The sequence below is a fragment of the Ornithorhynchus anatinus genome, chromosome 10 (assembly GCF_004115215.2).
Source record: "Ornithorhynchus anatinus isolate Pmale09 chromosome 10, mOrnAna1.pri.v4, whole genome shotgun sequence".
NCBI classification, from domain to species: Eukaryota; Metazoa; Chordata; class Mammalia; order Monotremata; family Ornithorhynchidae; genus Ornithorhynchus; species Ornithorhynchus anatinus.
Window position 1 is genome coordinate 6032441 of NC_041737.1, and position 17172 is coordinate 6049612.

The 17172-nt window shown below is 48.4% G+C and overlaps 1 protein-coding gene across 1 annotated transcript in view; it reads right to left on the bottom strand.

Moving 5' to 3' along the window:
* Positions 1–792: 792 nt before the first annotated feature.
* Positions 793–17172, bottom strand: part of LOC100080862 (transmembrane protease serine 11C-like) — a 41234-nt gene continuing 24854 nt past the window's right edge. The window contains exons 5-8 of the mRNA XM_039913289.1: positions 6757–6946; positions 4827–5086; positions 3923–4065; positions 793–2535 (exon numbers count right to left, since the gene is read on the bottom strand). Coding sequence (XP_039769223.1) covers positions 2374–2535; positions 3923–4065; positions 4827–5086; positions 6757–6946 — 755 coding nt within the window. The 3' untranslated portion in view covers positions 793–2373. The remainder of the gene's footprint in view (positions 2536–3922; positions 4066–4826; positions 5087–6756; positions 6947–17172) is intronic.

Sequence of the window (17172 nt, forward strand, 5' to 3'; positions counted from 1 at the left end):
GATACGTTAAAAACGTAAGAGGCGCGGCCTTTGTCCTTGAGGAGTTTCCAATCGAACGGAGGATCTGTGATTCCTCACAGCATCTCAGGCCTTTTACTGTTAATTTATGAATATCAATAAACACTCCTAACCATTCAGCCGCTGAGCTGTGTGGGCCGGCATTTTTTATTTGTAATTTGTGATTATCGACAAACTTCCATAACCAGTCGATCGCTCAACTCTGTGGGTGGGCATTATCCTTGCAGTAGGTCGGTTCATCATGAGCTTGTGCTTGTGCTTGTGCTGGGGAGGTGTGTGAACGAATCGGAGAGCCCGAGACCTGTTGTTGCTGCTCTGGTAGTGAGTGGGAGGCACGACCGATAATACCATGCCGTGGTTACGATCGAACACGAAAGCCAGAGGGACTCTCCCGTCCTGAATCTTGCGGCACTCTGGGGACGTCTGGTGATCGATATCAGCGGTGAGACTGGCTCGGTGAATCGCCAGAAGACCTGCTTGGGGCTGTTCCCACGATGGTGGTCCGGGCGGGGGTGGCTTGCCAACCCAGAAACCCCTTGGGGCTGGAGATAACAATAATGATTACGGTATTTGCTAAACGCTTACTACGTGCCCGGCACTGTTCTAAGCACCGGGGTAGAAACAATCAAATCGGGTTGGACGCAATCCCTCTCCCGTGTGGGGCTCAGTCTCAATCCCCATTTTACAGATGAGGTAACTGAGGCCCAGAGAAGTGAGGTGACTTGCCCAAGGCCACCCACCAGACAAGTGGCAGAACCGAGATAAGAACGCGTGACCTTCTGACTCCCAGGCCCGTGCTCTATCCACTACGCTATGCTGGATGGTTATTGATTGATCTCTGTGGAGTCTGGATGGGCCCCAGAACATTGCAAGGGGAATATCCAGAAGCCTAGTTTCATCCCAAACTTATCACATCCTGTCCAAAATTCTCCCACATCTCATAGGCGTCCTGAGAGGGGTTTAGGTATACTCTGGACCATTTGTGGGCGTGCGTGTGGTGGGGCATATCTGCTCATTTCCCTCCGCCAAGGGGCTTACAGTCCCAAGAGGTCCCTGGAAGTCACCTGGGCCAACCCAAAGCTCCCTGATAGTCCGGGAACACCCCCAAAGCACCACACAGTTGAGGAAGTCCCCCAGATGCCTGATTTGGGCCCTGTGATATGACCACAGTACTCTGAAGTACTTTGGTCGCAGCTCTGACAAAATTTTTCAAATAAAGGGCGTGGCAGAAACATGGAAAGATGAGATCTGGTTACAAAAGTACACTGGCCAATCACGTATTAAAGAAACGAATCCACAAATACTGGACCGCACCCATAACCCTTGACCCACCCGATCCCAAGAACCCCACAGGGTGGGACGTGCAGGTGTTAGGTAAGAAGCACAATAACATCTACACAGCAGTTGGCCAGCTGGAAACAAATAAGTCAAAATCTGACTAGGGTGCGTGTCTTCCTGCCCTCCTTTTACACCATCCAATTATAGTGCGCATTTCCCTGCTCTATCAAGTGGCTTTTCGCCCAGTGAAAATCCCAAAGAAACAATCACTTTGTATTTCAGAAGGATACGCACTGCTGTGAGTTCGTTCTCTGACTCCCTTTGCAAAGTGTCAGGCACTTTTTCCAGAGTTATTCCCGATGCCTTGATTTTTCCAAGTTCGGTAGGAGGGCAGAGCTGTATTTCGAGCCTTTCCCTTTGAATGGGAATATTTAAGATGGGCCTGGTGAGTTGATTAGGATCCAGAAAAGAGTGACAGGCTTTTTCTCTTTATGGAGGAGCATCATGGATGAATTATCCCATAGGGTAGCTTAATGTAAAATAATGTATGCTTTCTATGCTGCCCCTGTGGGTTTCTGTAGCTCGGCTACAAAGTCCTGTAAAATCATTTTATGAGATTCTACTGCAGCCCTCGAAGAATCACTGAAGACAGATTTGGTTTCGTATACCGTTCCGGGAGAATTTCTAAACCCACCGCATTATTTTGCTCGTGCATTTTGCCCAGAAAGTTTTATTTTGACTCTCATTCCTTCTTATTAAAAAACCCAGACGACATAGCTACAACTTCAATATTTGTTTGCGCATTTCGATTTTCCCGAAGCCCTCCAAAAATTGGGGTTTGTGTGGCGAGTTCACCCCTATATCGTTCGGAAGCCGAAATGGATTCTGAAGGAAATTGGGGTAAATCATGTGGGTGAGAAATTAAGCTGAGGCCCCTTCTTCGAATCGTGCATTATATGTGTTTAAATTCTACATCTCAGATGGGCATAAAGAGAGCGTGGGATGAAGTGTGGATTGAGAGCTAAGAGCCGACGTGATTTGTCAGTGCCCTTTCTTTCGTCCAGAGGAAGAACTGTACTAGAGGCCCGTTTTGGACTTGATCCAGTCGCGATAGTAAGTCACTCGAGTGTAGACGCCAGGCTTGTTGGGCAGAGCGCATTCATCTCCCCAGCTGACTATTCCAGCGAGATACCACATGTCTCGAGCGTCCGAGCCCACCAAAGGCCCTCCGGAATCGCCCTAGAGGGAAAAAGAACAGCTGATGAACAGCCAGGACCTGCGTCTTTTCCTTGCTTCAAGATAAAAGGGATGACAGGGATAACAGTCTACGGAAAATCTAGGTAGCCTGATACTGAAGTGAATGGAAATCTACTGTGTATCTGATTCTGTATTTCGGCGGAATCCTTCCACGCGCTGAGGTTTCTCTGACACCAGAGTCCCGGGACGTGTCTGTGATCACATCAATCAGTCGTACAGTGGTTTTTATCGAGCGCTTATTAATGTTGGTGTTTGTCAAGCGCTTACTATGTGCCGAGCACTGTTCTAAGCGCTGGGGTAGACACAGGGGATTTCAGGTCGTCCCACGTGGGGCTCACAGTCTTAATCCCCATTTTACAGATGAGGTAACTGAGGCACCGAGAAGCAGAGTGGCTCAGTGGAAAGAGCACGGGCTTTGGAGTCAGGGCTCATGAGTTCGAATCCCAGCTCTGCCACTTGTCGGCTGTGTGACCGTGGGCGAGCCACTTAACTTCTCTGTGCCTCAGTTCCCTCATCTGTAAAATGGGGATGAAGACTGTGAGCCCCACGTGGGACAACCTGATTCCCCTATGTCTACCCCAGCGCTTAGAACAGTGCTCGGCACATAGTAAGCGCTTAACAAATACCAACATTATTAACATTATTATTAAGTGACTTGCCCAAAGTCGCACAGCTGACAGGTGGCCAAGCTGGGATTCGCTTATTGTGTGCAGAACAGTGGACTGGGCACTTGGGAGAGTAGAATACAATAGAGTGAGTAGACACCAACTCTCCCTGCAAGGAACTTAATAATAATGTTGGTATTTGTTAAGCGCTTACTATGTGCAGAGCACTGTTCTAAGCGCTGGGGGAGATACGAGGTCATCAGGTCGTCCCACGTGAGCCTCACAGTTAATCCCCATTTTACAGATGAGGTCACTGAGGCCCAGAGAAGTGAAGTGACACGCCCACGGTCCCCCAGCTGACCAGTGGCGGAGCCGGGATTTGAACGCATGACCCCTGACTCCCAAGCCCGGGCTCTTTCCACCGAGCCACGCCGCTTCCACAACCTAAGGGCTAGAGGGTGAGCTTGCAGTCCAGAGGGGGAGTTTGCCGTGTAGAAGAGAAGCTCAGAGTCTAGAGGAGGAGCTTACCGTGAAAAGGAGGAGCTGGTAGTCCAAAGGGGGAGCTCGCGATAAAGAGGAGGAAGATACAGTGTAAATGAGGACGTTACAGTCTTGAGGAGGAGCTTGCAGTCTAGACTTCCACCAATCAGTCAGTCAATCTGTCGGTCAGACAACTACCACCAGGAAACGTCAGAGTCCGTTGAAGATTTCTGTCAGGGGGGATTCTTCCGGCAACGGCCCGTCAATCCTGCATTTCGGCCTACCTGACAGGCATCTACGTTGCCTTCCAGGTAGCCAGCGCACAGCATTCCCGGTGCGATGACGCCACTGTACACCTCTTCTCTATTGCACGTCTCCGTATCGATGATTTTCACTGCCCCTTTCTGGAGAATGTTAGGGCTTGCTCCTGCAGGAGGGAAATGCCACACCTGATTTCCTTTACAGACACGGGACCCCACCGACGCTCCCGGGGCGACGGGGACCATGCCTACCGACTCCGCCAGATTGTAACCTCCCAAGCGCTTAGTACAGTGCTCTGCGCACAGTAAGCGTTCGACACGTACGTTCAATTGATTGATCGATGGCCCTCAACGGGTGTCTGCCCCGGACACCCATCCTGAGTCTGTCTCCATCCCTTCTTAAACACCTCCCCACTTTTCACTCTCCACTGCTCACGGTGGAGAGTTGGTCCGTACGGGGCGTCCGCCTTCTCCTCTGTAACCCAAATATCTGCGAAATGGAGATAAAATACCTGTTCGGCCTCCCTCTCGGACCGTAGGTCCCGGCTGGGACACAGCAAGCATCCGATCTGATTACCTTGCATCTACCCCAGTGTTCAGCCCAGTGCTCGGTATAGAGTGCACGCCTAATAAACACCCTTATTGCAATCTCCACTTTCACTGATTTCTCTGCAATCCCAGGTCTGCCATTCATTTGCAGCGTGGTCCCGCGCAAGCCACTTCGCTTCTCTGTGCGGCTTTTTCCCCCACCGTAAAATGGGGATTCCGTGCCCGTTCTCCCTCTTATTTAGACCGTGCGCTCCATGTGGGACGGGGGATGACGGGGTGGTCGGTTTTTGAAACACACCCCACCTAGGCCCCCGGAAAGGGTGCTTTCGGCCCCCTGGGCCGGGACCACGAGGGAAGCGGAGGAGGCAGAGGAACCCACCGTCGGTCCTGGACGACCCCCATCCCGTGACCACCACGTCTGAATTGGGCGGGAAGTAATGACCGGGCTCCGGGAGGCAGACGCGGCGGATGACGTTCGAGTAGAGCACCGGCGTGGACAGGTGCACCAAGGCGATGTCGTGGTCGTGCGCGGGGTAGCGGTACTTCTCGTGGATGATGATGGTGTTGATTTTTCGCCTCATTTTCGGATAGCTTAAGAGGAGCCCGAAGCTAACGCTCCATTGGCGGGGGTCGTTGGCGCTGAAAAGAGATTCGGTCTTCGATTTGTCCATTCCAAGCGCTTAGTACACTGCTCTGCACATAGTAAGCGCTCAGTAAATACTGTTGAATGAATGGTCTTATTAGCGAGAGCCGACGGCCTTCGGAGAGAGGGAAAATCCCCTCAGATCGTGTCGACAGACTTCCCGAGGGGATGGATGTTCCGGCTAGGAGAAGGCGCAGTGAGAAGAGGAAAGGAAGTTGGTCCTGCCAGAAACTCACCGGACCGCGGGCTCGGTAACCGATCGATCCTGTCAGAGTAGGCCTGCCTGGGAGTTTCGGAACACGCTGTGATCCTCATCAGTGATCGTATCTATTGAGTGCTTACTCTGTGCAGAGCACCGTACTAGGCGCTTTCATTCATTCAATAGTATTTATTGAGCGCTTACTATGTGCAGAGCACTGTACTAAGCGCTTGGGATGAACAAGTCGGCAACAGATAGAGACGGTCCCTGCCGTTTGACGGGCTTACGGTCTAATCGGGGGAGACGGACAGACGAGAACACTTAAGAGAATACAGGAGAGTTTGTAGATGTGTTTACTGCCCACAGTGAACTTCCAGTCTATAATATGTGATTTATAGATATGTACATCGGAACTGTGGTCTAAAGGTCACAGATCCAAGCGCACAGACAACACAGAAGGGAGAGGGAGGAGGAGGAGGACGGGGGTGGGCATGGCCGGGTGGGCCTCAGAGCCAGGGGAGTGGGATCTTTCCCACTCCAGTTTTTACTTGGAGGGAAAACCCTTTCCCCTCCCACCGTAACGTCCGGCCGAGCGCGGGCCCTCGCCCGTTTTAGGCAAACTTAGTTCTGCGTTAAATGTGCATTTGTGGGGAAGGGACTTGTGACAGGAAGATCTTCCCTCCCCCTCCCGAGCATGTAAGTTGAGAAATTCTGGTGGATGAGAGGAGGGGTGCGTCAACTCGGAAGACGCCAGCAAACGTAGTTGGGTTTATGGAACCCAAGAGAAGCAGCGTGGCTCAGTGGAAAGGGCCTGGGCTTGGGAGTCAGGGGTCATGGGTTCGAATCCCGGCTCTGCACTTGGCAGCTGTGTGACTGTGGGCAAGTCACTTAACTTCTCTGTGCCTCAGTTCCCTCATCTGTAAAATGGGGATTAACTGTGAGCCTCACGTGGGGCAACCTGATTACCCTCTATCTACCCCAGCGCTTAGAACAGTGCTCTGCATATAGTAAGCGCTTAACAAACACCAACATTATTATTATCATCATTATGGGCCAACAGAAGGTCTCCGGTGAGGGCTCGGGCTGCTCACGCGTCTGGAACATTCTACTCCCAGCTCCTTTAACTCTCGGAAAGTGCCATCATTCTGCAACTGGGAGTCAGGAGACCCAGGGTCTAGTCCCAACTCTCCCAGTGACCTGCTGTGTGACCTTAGACGAGTCTCTTAACTTCTTTGGGCCCGTTTCACTTATCGGTGTCTTCAAATGTAAAGGACAAGCGGGTGCGCACGCGCACACATTTCCTTTCTAGTGTCACTCCCTGCCATGGCTCAGGTGCCATGATGGAGTTCCAGTTCTCCCCTCCCCAGTCAGGATCACCCAAACCCCAGCCGTTCCCCTAGCTTTCCTTGGAGGGCCCAGATTCCGTGCCGGGCCATCGCCGCCCTGGGCCTAGGCGGCGGGACTTACTTCCGGAAGCAGTGCGCGGCGGTCACCAGCCAGCTGTTGCTGATCAGCGCGGCCCCGCAGCGATGGACGTTGTTCTGTTTCAGGCTGGCCTGCCACGGCCACTCTCCCTCCCGGGCATCCAGGCCCCCGGCGATCCGGTCGCCGATGGAGAGGATCGCGGGCTGCTGCTTGACGGTCCGCCGCCCGCAGCCTGTCCGAGAGAGACGCCTAACTCGCCGTGCCCGGTGCCGCGCCCGTTTCCGTGCCCGGCACCCGGCGGGTATCACTTGGCGGTAGAGGGTGTTTTTGCTGTTTTCCGTTCTAATAATATCAAGCGGCGGGGCTCAGCGGATAGAGCACGGGCCTGGGAGTCAGAAGGACCTGGGTTCTAACCCTGACTCTGCCACTGTCTGCTGTGCGACCTTGGACAAATCACCTAACTTCTCTGGGCCTCAGATTCCTCATCTGTAAAATGGAGACTAAGACCGTGGGCCCCACGTGGTACAGGGACTGTGTCCAACCGGATTAACTCGTATCTCCCCAGTGCTTAGAACAGTGCTTGGCACATAACATTTCAACAAATTTCATAATTATCATTATTTACTACTAATCCGGGTGTCACAAAACACTTGGGTAGCCAACGATTAAAGAGACATCATGACTGTGCTTGTCAAAGGCCAAAGGGAAGACTCTAAGCTAAATTCAAGACTGTATTCTCGTTGTGGGCGCGGAACGCGTCTACCGACTCTGTTATATGGTACTCTCCCAAGTGCTTAGTACAGTGCTCTGCACGCAGTAAGGGCTCAATAAATGCAATCGATTGAAGACTCTTCCCGACAACTCAAATTAAGCTGGATGTTTAAAGTCTGTTGTCTTGAGTTCTAGTTTTGTAGCATCTCAGCTAGCTATTCTAAGGCATAATGGCGTGTGCTCCAGCTTTAGGAAATAGCTGTTCAACATTAGATATATTAAGAAACAGCATATTCTAGGGGATAGAGCATGGGCCTGAAATTCTGAAGGATCTGGGTTCTTATCCTGCCATGTCTGCTGTGTGACCTCGGGCAAATCACTTAACTTCTCTGGGCCTCAGTTACCTCACCTTTAAAACGGGGATCAAGACTGAGAGCCTATATGGGAGAGGGATCGCGTCCAACCTAACTCGTACCTACCCCAGCGCTTAGTACACTGCCTGGGTACATCATAAGCGCCTAACAAATACCATTAAAAAATGTCTACCACAGTCTTACTTACAATACCCATTATTCCCAGCAAAGCTTGCTTTGAAACTTCTTTGACGTGAAGTTACTTGGGAACTGCAGAGACAGTCCAGCACTCAATACAGTGCCTGGCACATACTAAGTGCTTAAGAAATACGGTAAAAAAAAAAAAAGCCAAAAAACAGGAAAGGTTCCTCTACTCAAAAGTCTGCAAAGATGGCCAAAATAATACGTACAACATGTTTATATAGCCAAGTAGGAAAGGCAATTCTATAGTGATTCTAAGTCATTTTCTTCAAATTTTGGCACTCATTATTATTGTGATGATGACTGTTACCATTATTTATTAAGCACTTACTAGATGCTAAGCACTGGGGTAGATGAAATATACAAAAGATCAGAAAAAGTCTCATTTAAAGAGAATCTTATCCCCATTTAACAGTTTGAGGAAGCTTGGCCGCAGAAAGGTTAAGGTTCTCATCCTAGGTCCCTGTATATGAATACGCTCTCGTAAGGGACCTTGCCAAGGTTTCTTTATGTGTGTACTTCCAGATGTGTTTCTATCATTATTATTATATCTGCTAAGAGCTTACTATGTGCCAAGCACTGCAGTAAACACTAAGGTAGGTATAAGTCAATCTCGGTGGGGCATAGTCCCAGTCCCACACGGGGCTCACAGCCTCTGTTTGGAATTTCTCTGAACAAATACCTGTATACATTAATGTGTGTCACCACGCGTGTGTTGTGTCAGCGTGCGGCTCGGTTGGTATGTGGTTTTTTTTTTTTTTTGGGTCAGCATGTGTGCCTCGTCAGCAGGCTGGGTATTTGTGATAATGAATGGGTGTCCGTGGCAGGTTGGGTGGGAGTTTAAGTGTGGGTCAGGGCGGCCTGACAACGTGGCATGCTTCTCGGCATTCTTTTGGGTTGGTCGAAGATATCTTAGGGCAAAACAGCTCAGTGGCCTCTCTTTCCTCTTCCAAAGCCCCTGCCTCTGGTTCACCCTGCTTCCCACCCCCTCATATTACACCCCTCTTCTCTGGCCCTGGCCTCTTGGACATTTGCACTCAGGATGTCCCGACCTGCCTCTCTCTCTTTTTTTTATGGTATTTGTTAAGCATTTACTATGTGCCAGGCACCTCTCTAAGCACTGGAGTAGATACAAGATAAGCACGTTGGACACGGTCCCTGTCCCACGTGGGGCTCACAGTCTTCATCCCCATTTTCCAGATGAGGCACCTGAGGCCCAGAGAAGTGAAGTCACTTGCCCGAGGTCACACAGTAGACAAGTGGCAGGGCCAGGACTAGAACCCAGGTCCTTCTGACTTCCAGGCCCATGGTCTATCCACTAGGCCACTCCGCTTCTCTCCCCCGACTCAGCCCTGCCTCACGTCGGGAACGTTCTTCTCCGAGCGGAGCTGAGGTGGAGTTGGGAGCAGCCGAGGCGTGGGCGGCAACGGGACGATTAATTTTCAACAACAGGGGAGCCCCACGGACTCGGTTAGCATCTTCCTCCCGGGTCCAGGAGACTTCGTGTGGCAGGGGATGGTTCCCATTGGCTGGCACCGGCTAGCCCCGGGCAAGGCTGGGTGGGGGCCGGGCTGGGTGAGAGTGCTGACTAGTATTTTGTTGTCTTCTCTTCCACTCCCTTATCACCGATGCCAAGGAGGACAAACAGGCTAAAGCAGAGCCTGAGGTTTAATGACTCCTCCTTACCCTCCCTCTCCATCTGGAGTTTATAGCTTGTTTTCAACTTCCTCCTGCAGGTAGTGTCCAAGACAAAGGCTCTTCTCTTTGGAAAGGAACACCCTCGGCAACTCCCTCTTCTTTCCTTGACGGCTCTCTCCCCCGGCTCTCTCTGTCATTCCCCTCGGCCAGGATTCAGACTGGGAATTCTTTTCCTACACCTATGGTGTCTGTTAATCTCCCAGTCACCACTCATTCAGCCCGAACTTGACTCAACCTCGGCTGAAACGTCCTCTTTGTCTCTTGAGGATAAGTGAGAAGAGGGTTTGGGACGGTTTACCAGTGGCCACAGACTGTGCAAAGACAGCCACCAGCTCTGGGAGCTAGAAGAACAGAGGAGGTTACTTCCTCTCATTTCCCCCAGGACCTTAGACGCTCCATAAAACTAGGAGTTTAGGAAAGCGTTTCCTTTCTTTCCACTGCATTCGGAGAGTTGATGGCAAACTTACAATCAGGAAGCGCTTAGTACGGAGCTCTGCACACAGTGAGCTCTTAATAAATACGATTGAATGAAAGATGTGAGTTCTGGGGAAAATGGACTGGTTGCAGATTGACTTTTGTGGTGCCTGTTTCCCTTTTGTAAAGGTGTCTACCATTCCTGGCACTCAGGCACATTCAGTTACTTGGCTGGCACGCCGGGATACCCCTGTCCTGGGAAGCTCTAGTGTGGCTTCTACACCTACTTACAGTTGGCTATCAAGCAAGTCAAGGTGGCCCAGGGCCACGTAAAGATGACCAGATGCTCTGACTTGGGAGGTGGGGAGAAGGGTCTTGGCTATCTGGGCCCCATCTAGCCTATAATCACTGTGGTATTTATTAAGCTCTTGCTATAGGCCGAGCACTGTGCTAAACCCCGGAGTAGGTACGGGATAAAAAAGTGGAGGAAGAACAGACATCTGATAGATGATGGAATGGAGACTTGGACAAGACACTTAACTTCTCTGGGCTTCAGTTTCACCATCCAAGGTCACACAGCAGGCAAGTGGAAGAGCTGAGATTAGGACCAAGGTCTCCTGTATTCCCCCACTGTGTTCTTTCCACTTTCCAGGGACTGTGTCTGATCTGTTTTTTATTATATTTATCCCAAAACTTAATACAGTGCTCCGCACGTAGTATGAAATATCCCAATTATTATTATGGCCTGCTCTTTTCTTTTGCTCATAATCTGGGTTCACTAAGGGAGACTTCATCGAAGCCCCGTTCCCTTGAACCTCTGTGGATGGGAGTCCATTTTAACTGCCCATCAAGGTTAGGACGCTGCCTAAAGCCTAAACTTTCTCGACCATCGCAGTGGAAGAGGATGCCTCTTGGAAAGAGCTAGAATTCCCCTCTGGCCACCTCTGGACCTGACAACCAGATCTCAGGACAGACTTTCTTTTGCTCCTCGGGTTTATTGTTAAAATGGCCTCATGGAAGGACTTACAGTTATTGAGAAGATTTTCCGCCGCGTCCTTGTCAATATCTGAAATTGAAGAAAGAATTGGAAAAAAAACGGTTGTCACCACAGAGGCATATATTTAGGATCATTGAATTTCGCTTCATTCTCACTTAAGCTCTATTATTTATTCTGCTGGGAAGTTTTATTGATAAATTCTGGCCCTTCCTCTCTTCCTTCATTCCTTTCTCTTTTCCTTTCTTGCTTTATCTCTTTCTTCACTGATTTGTCTACCAATTTAAGCTATGTCTTTTACCTATCCTTTTCTCTATCTTTTATCTACCCTTTTCTCTGGTTACGTGTTATTTCATGCATCCATGAATCTATTATTTAATCTTTCCTTTCACTTGCTGTGTCCAGTTGTTTTTGCAGTTTGTCTCTTGTTCTCCGTATGGACATACAATTTCGGGCAGCCCCTTTTTCCAGTAGGTGCTCAATAAATACTATTGCATGAGTCACCCTTACTACTTACATTAGAAATTTTGAAGTCCATAAACCCAACAGCCAGTTCCACTTAATAGACCTCCTCTTACAAAGGAGTCATAGGGTGCACCATAAATTAAACCCTGTAAAAATCAATGTGGGTTAGCTTTCTTGGCATAATAAAGTCAGACAAAGCTGGGCGGAAGTAAGCAGCAGTACATGTCAATTGTGGTAACAAAGCCTGTAATCTATCTCATACGTACTTACCTTTTGTTGAAATATTAACCGAAAAGACAAGGGAACCCTCCACAAGGATGCAATTTATCTCAGAAGAAGGCCAGGGGCGATTGTGGAAATGAGTTATTTGGACCATAACACGGACAGGCTGTTCTTCGTATCCCCTGCCTAACGCTTCATTTGTCTTCTGCAAGATGGGGAAGAGCGTGGATGGGACGAGCTTGAAATTGTGGTAGACTGTAAGCTTACCGTGGGTAGGGAATGGTCTGTTTATTGTTATATTGAACTCTCAAGCGCTAAGTAGAGTGCTCTGCATACAGTGAGTGCTCACTAAATATGACCGAATGATTCCCTGAATCCCATCCTACCTACTGAAGCCAGAAGACGCAAGGTCCTAGAGAGCAGAACACATATTTACCAACTCGGGTATACTCTGGTGTACGCTCTGCACATAGTAAGCGCCCAATAATTGCTACTGATCGACTGGTCACGAGAAGATGAAAAACTCCTCACCCAAAAGATGGCTAGCAATGGGCTTCATTACCGCAGGAAGGGGATCCAGTAGCAAAGACCAGTAAGTTCAAATGATTAGGATGAACTTGTGAATGAGAATAATGAGTTATTATAAGATAGAGGTAGAGAAATTTGGGGGGCAGATGATAGGGTGTGAGGAGCCTTGAGAGTTTAGGCAGACACATGGAAGATTTAGGGCAAGAGAAGTTAATGGGGACAAAAGTCAGAGATCATGAGGGGAGGGACGTCAGACTGGCAATCGATCACATTTCGCCCAATCCCTTTCAGGGGCAGAATACCAGGCAGTTACAGGTATTAAAGAGTTATAGATCTGGTGATTGCTTGCCAATGGGCTGATGTTTGGCACGCTATTTTGGTGGTACATTTGTGATATTCAGTTCTGGGGATTGAATTTCCCCTCCTGAGAAAGAGATTTTAGGTAGAAAAATAGATTCCCCTCCTGAAGATTTTATCCTTACAATTGGCCTTTTTCGATGCTGTCAAAAAAGCTTTTGCCCCTCTTTTTACAAAGCTTATGCCAACTTTTCCTGGGTGGTTTGAGGGAAGAAATATTTTCATTTTTCAATGAAAATTATCCACACAAATTATGTTTTCCAAATATTTTCGATTTTCAATGAAAATTATCCACACAAATTATTTTTTCCACTGCTTTACGGAACCAGCTATCCTTAGGACGGGCTTGGCCAAAATCCATGTGACTGCTACAAGGCCCTTCAATCCCTGGGGTTCTACGAAAGAGGCTGAGAGCAGCAAAATGGCCACCTCAATCTCTCACTGAGGAGAAATTCTTGACGCTTTTCACCTCAACAACAGGTGAAGCCTCGATGACTGTGTTTCTGTGGCTCCCACTGACTATCTCCAGATCAGGTGCCCAGGGCTTGGGCCCAACCGGTCAGTGGTATGGAATGACTAATCGATGAGCAATTGACTAAAGTCACCTATCAATCCGTATCCTAACTGTAAGCTTCCTCCGATTCAGTCGGCAAGGCTTTATGAGGTCCCCTGTTGGGCAGCGCATTGAACCAGGGGCTTGACGACGGTCTCCAGCAGGAAAGGTGATGGAACGTCTGAGCTTTAGCTGCAGTGCCCCTGCTGAGGGGGAGAGTCTAGCCTATTTCTGTTGGATTGGATGACGCTTATCAGTTTGGGGGATGAAAATTGTAAGGGGAAATTTCATGAGGGAGAGTCGCTGTTGACCACAGTTTCCGTTATTCCTTGAATGCTGGGGGCCTTTACGCAACCAGTTTCTCCATCATAATAGCTACCCAGAGACCCCCAAAATAAGGGAACCCAAAGAAAAGAGCTCAGTACAGTTCTCTACACACAGTCAGCCCTCAATATATACAACCGAATGAATGAACCTACCCTGCAGCTTGGGGATTTGAATTTGAAAACTAGTGGGTGTGGAAGGCACTAGCTTAGAGAAAACAGAGTAGAAGTTGTGTTTGACTGGAAATGTAATTTAGGAGCATTTGATGGGTGTGGTTCCAGGGTAAGGTTTTCCGATCCAATCCCTACATTTTGCCGTGTGCTTATATCACACTCAACTTTAACATCTAGTGGAGGGAGGAAATCTCCTTTTCTATGTCTTTCCTTTTGTTTTGGAGTAGTGGAGAACCACACGGCCAACTCCCAGGCTTGGCCAGGACAGAGTCTTTGCTTTCAGTCTTTAGCCAAAGGCCCAGGGAAATGGGGCTGGTCAAGTCCAGTTAACTGGACTGTAAGAAGGAGGGTTGGAAGAACATATAATTTAGCACCCAAAACCTACTGGCCTCAGACTATCTGCAGGGCTGTATCGAGAGAAGAGATTCTGCACTGGAGGGAAGAAAGGCCTGGGAGTCAGGAGGATCTGGGTTCTAATCCAGTTCTACCACTTGTCTGCTGTGTGACCTTGGGCAAGTCACTTGACTTCTCTGTGCCTCAGTCTCCATAACTGTAAAATGGGGATTAAGACCGAGCCCCAAATGGGACAGGGGTGGTGTCCAACCTGATTAACCTGTACCTACCCCAGCAGTTAGTACAGTGTCTGGCGCATAGTAAGCACTTGACAAATACCATAAAAAGAAGAGTTAGAGAGAAGAGAGGGGAGTCCTGTCCATAGCCCTGACTCTGCCTTCACTCTTCTTGCCCTTTCCTCTCCCACTCCAGGATGTCAGGCTTTGGTACTCATGTCGGTCAGTCAGTGGTATTTACTGAGCACTTCACGTGTGCAGAGCACTGTATTAAGCGCTCGGAAGAGTACAAAATAACAATAAACAGACACATTCCCTGCCCACAGTAAGCTTACACTCATGTATCCTGGGACTGCTGAGACTCCAGCAGCCCCAGGAGTAACTGAGCCTATGTGGGTGGCTCCCTTCCCACCACCCCACCTCCTCACCACTCCATCCTCACAAATAATAACTGTGCCATCTGTTAAGCACTTTCTACATGCCAAGCACTCTACTAAGCAATGAGGAAGAGAGAAGATAATCAGTTCCCACATGAGGCTCACAGAATAAGTAGGAGGGAGTGCAGGTATTGAATTCCCATTTTGCAGATGAGGATATTTGGGCACAGAGAAGTTAAGTAACCGGCCGAAGATTACACAGGAGGTAAGTGGCGGAGTGGAATTAGAACCCAGAACCTCTGAATCCCAGACTGTGCTCTTCCCAATAGGCCAAACTGTTTCCCCAAAAGAGCTTTAAATCACTTCCAATTCATCCCCCTTGTGGGCAGGGACTGTGTCTGCCGACTCTGTTAAATTGTACTCTCCCAAGCATTCAATATGATGCTCCGCACGGTAAACACTCAATAAATATGACTGACTGATTTATTGGCCTAGGCTCAATTCCAGCCCAGGTCTGCACTCTGGGGCCCGGAGCCAGTATAGAGATTAGTCTGACCAGCTGTAGACTCGCTAGCCTTATATTTCTGGCTCCTGTAGAACTCTAGAAGGGAGACGGCTGGAAGCTAGAGAAACAGGTTGGGGAGGGGGAACAGGGGAGGAAAACAGAGAGGAAGGAGTTTCGGAGAAGCTCCCACTTTTAAATAAGCTCAAAACCCCCCTCAAATCACTTGGGATATGAACCAGCGGCAGTTTTCACTCCACAGACCTGAAGGTTTCACTTGCTTATCCATTTTTTCCATCGAAAGACGCTTGCTAACTAAGGAACTCTTAAATGCCAGCAGCTGGTTAGACAGCAAAACAGGACTGTGGTGAAATTAATCCTGCCTGCTTAGTCATTGTGGACTTTGGTAAATCACTTGGCTGTATTTTTAAGTACACCAAGTGCTTTGGGCCCGTGTAACTAATTAGGATTAGAATGAATCTGTTTTGCTAAGCATTATATCTTATTCATTTACTAGTCCTATTAATGGGGTGTAGATTCACTATCAAATAATTTTGAGACTTGCCTTTAGATATTAGAAAAGAATGAGGTTAGAAAAAGGTATCTTTCACACGCTAATCGCACATACAAATGGAAAACAAGAGTCCAAAAGGACTCTGAAATTCTAGGAGAAATTTTAATGAAGATCACCATACCAGGTATTGGGAAGAAGCAAGTCTATCTCCACTGAGATTTTGTGTATATTTGTACATATTTATTACTCTATCTTATTAACGACGTGTATATATCTTTAATTCTATTTATCTATTTTGATGGTATTGATGCCTGTCTACTTGTTTTGTTTCGTTGTCTGTTTTCCCCTTCTAGACTGTGAGCCTGTTGTTGGGTAGGGATCGTCTCTATCTGTTGCCGAATTGCGCTTTCCAAGCGCTTAGTACAGCGCTCTGCACAGAGTAAGCGCTCAATAAATACGATTGAATCAATGAATGAATGAATATCACAAAGACACCTCTGCCAAGCCACTGTTGGGATGAAGCTGCCAGGAAAGGATCAAGTAATACGTATGACAGACCAAGAAAAGTCATGCACATAATAAACAGTGTGTAGTGGGCAGATTCTTCGTGAGGTTTCCAACTCTCACTGTGGGTGCTTAATTTAGTGCCAAGATTTCCCTCAGAAGCTCTTTCCCCTCACACTTTCAGTGAGCTCTTTAACTCACACGAGTCACAGGAATCCCCTCCAATGACACCAGCCTGGAGTGGAGAGAGTCCCTACTCCCCTCAGTGCCTCTACCGCAAACGCAGAGGGATTCCGGAAAGGCACAGGATGAGGTGATGGTGGCGACCGTGAATTCTACCTCCCGTTTAGATTTTCTAGGCTGCGATTAGGTCAATCGGGGCGTCGGTATTTCATCCCCCAACTTCTAGTTCTCCTGGGAGCCGTAAATTCCGGAACTCTGGCCAGTTTCAGACATTTGACCTTCCTGAAGTGGGGGGTAAAAAAAAGTTCTCCTTCTGAAGGGTGGCCTGGCGGGGGAAGACCAAGGGCCCTGGAGTCAGGAGACCTGGCTACTAGGCCTTACTCTGCCATTTTCTTGCTGGGTGACCTTGGACTAGTTACTTACCTTCTCTGGGCTTCAGTTCTCTCATCTGTAAAATGGAAATTAAATATCCATTCTTGACTCCCTTTTAGACTGAGGACCTCATAAGGCACTGTGTTCATTCTGATTATTTGGTATCTACCCCAGCATTTAATGTTCTTGGCACACATTAAGCATTTAGTAAATGTCATGATCACCCTCATTAACTTCCATTTAGAAAAGAGAAAAGAAACAAGAAGTACTCCAAATGCATTAGTTTAAACTCAGACTAAAGAAAAATCATCTGCCGGAACATAAACAGGAAGTCGATATTTGAGGTTTGATCGTGTAAAGAAAAACACCCTCACAGTCACATAGTCTCTGACGAGACAAATTGAAGCTTGTTGATGTAAATCTCGAAAACTGTGTCTCACTGGT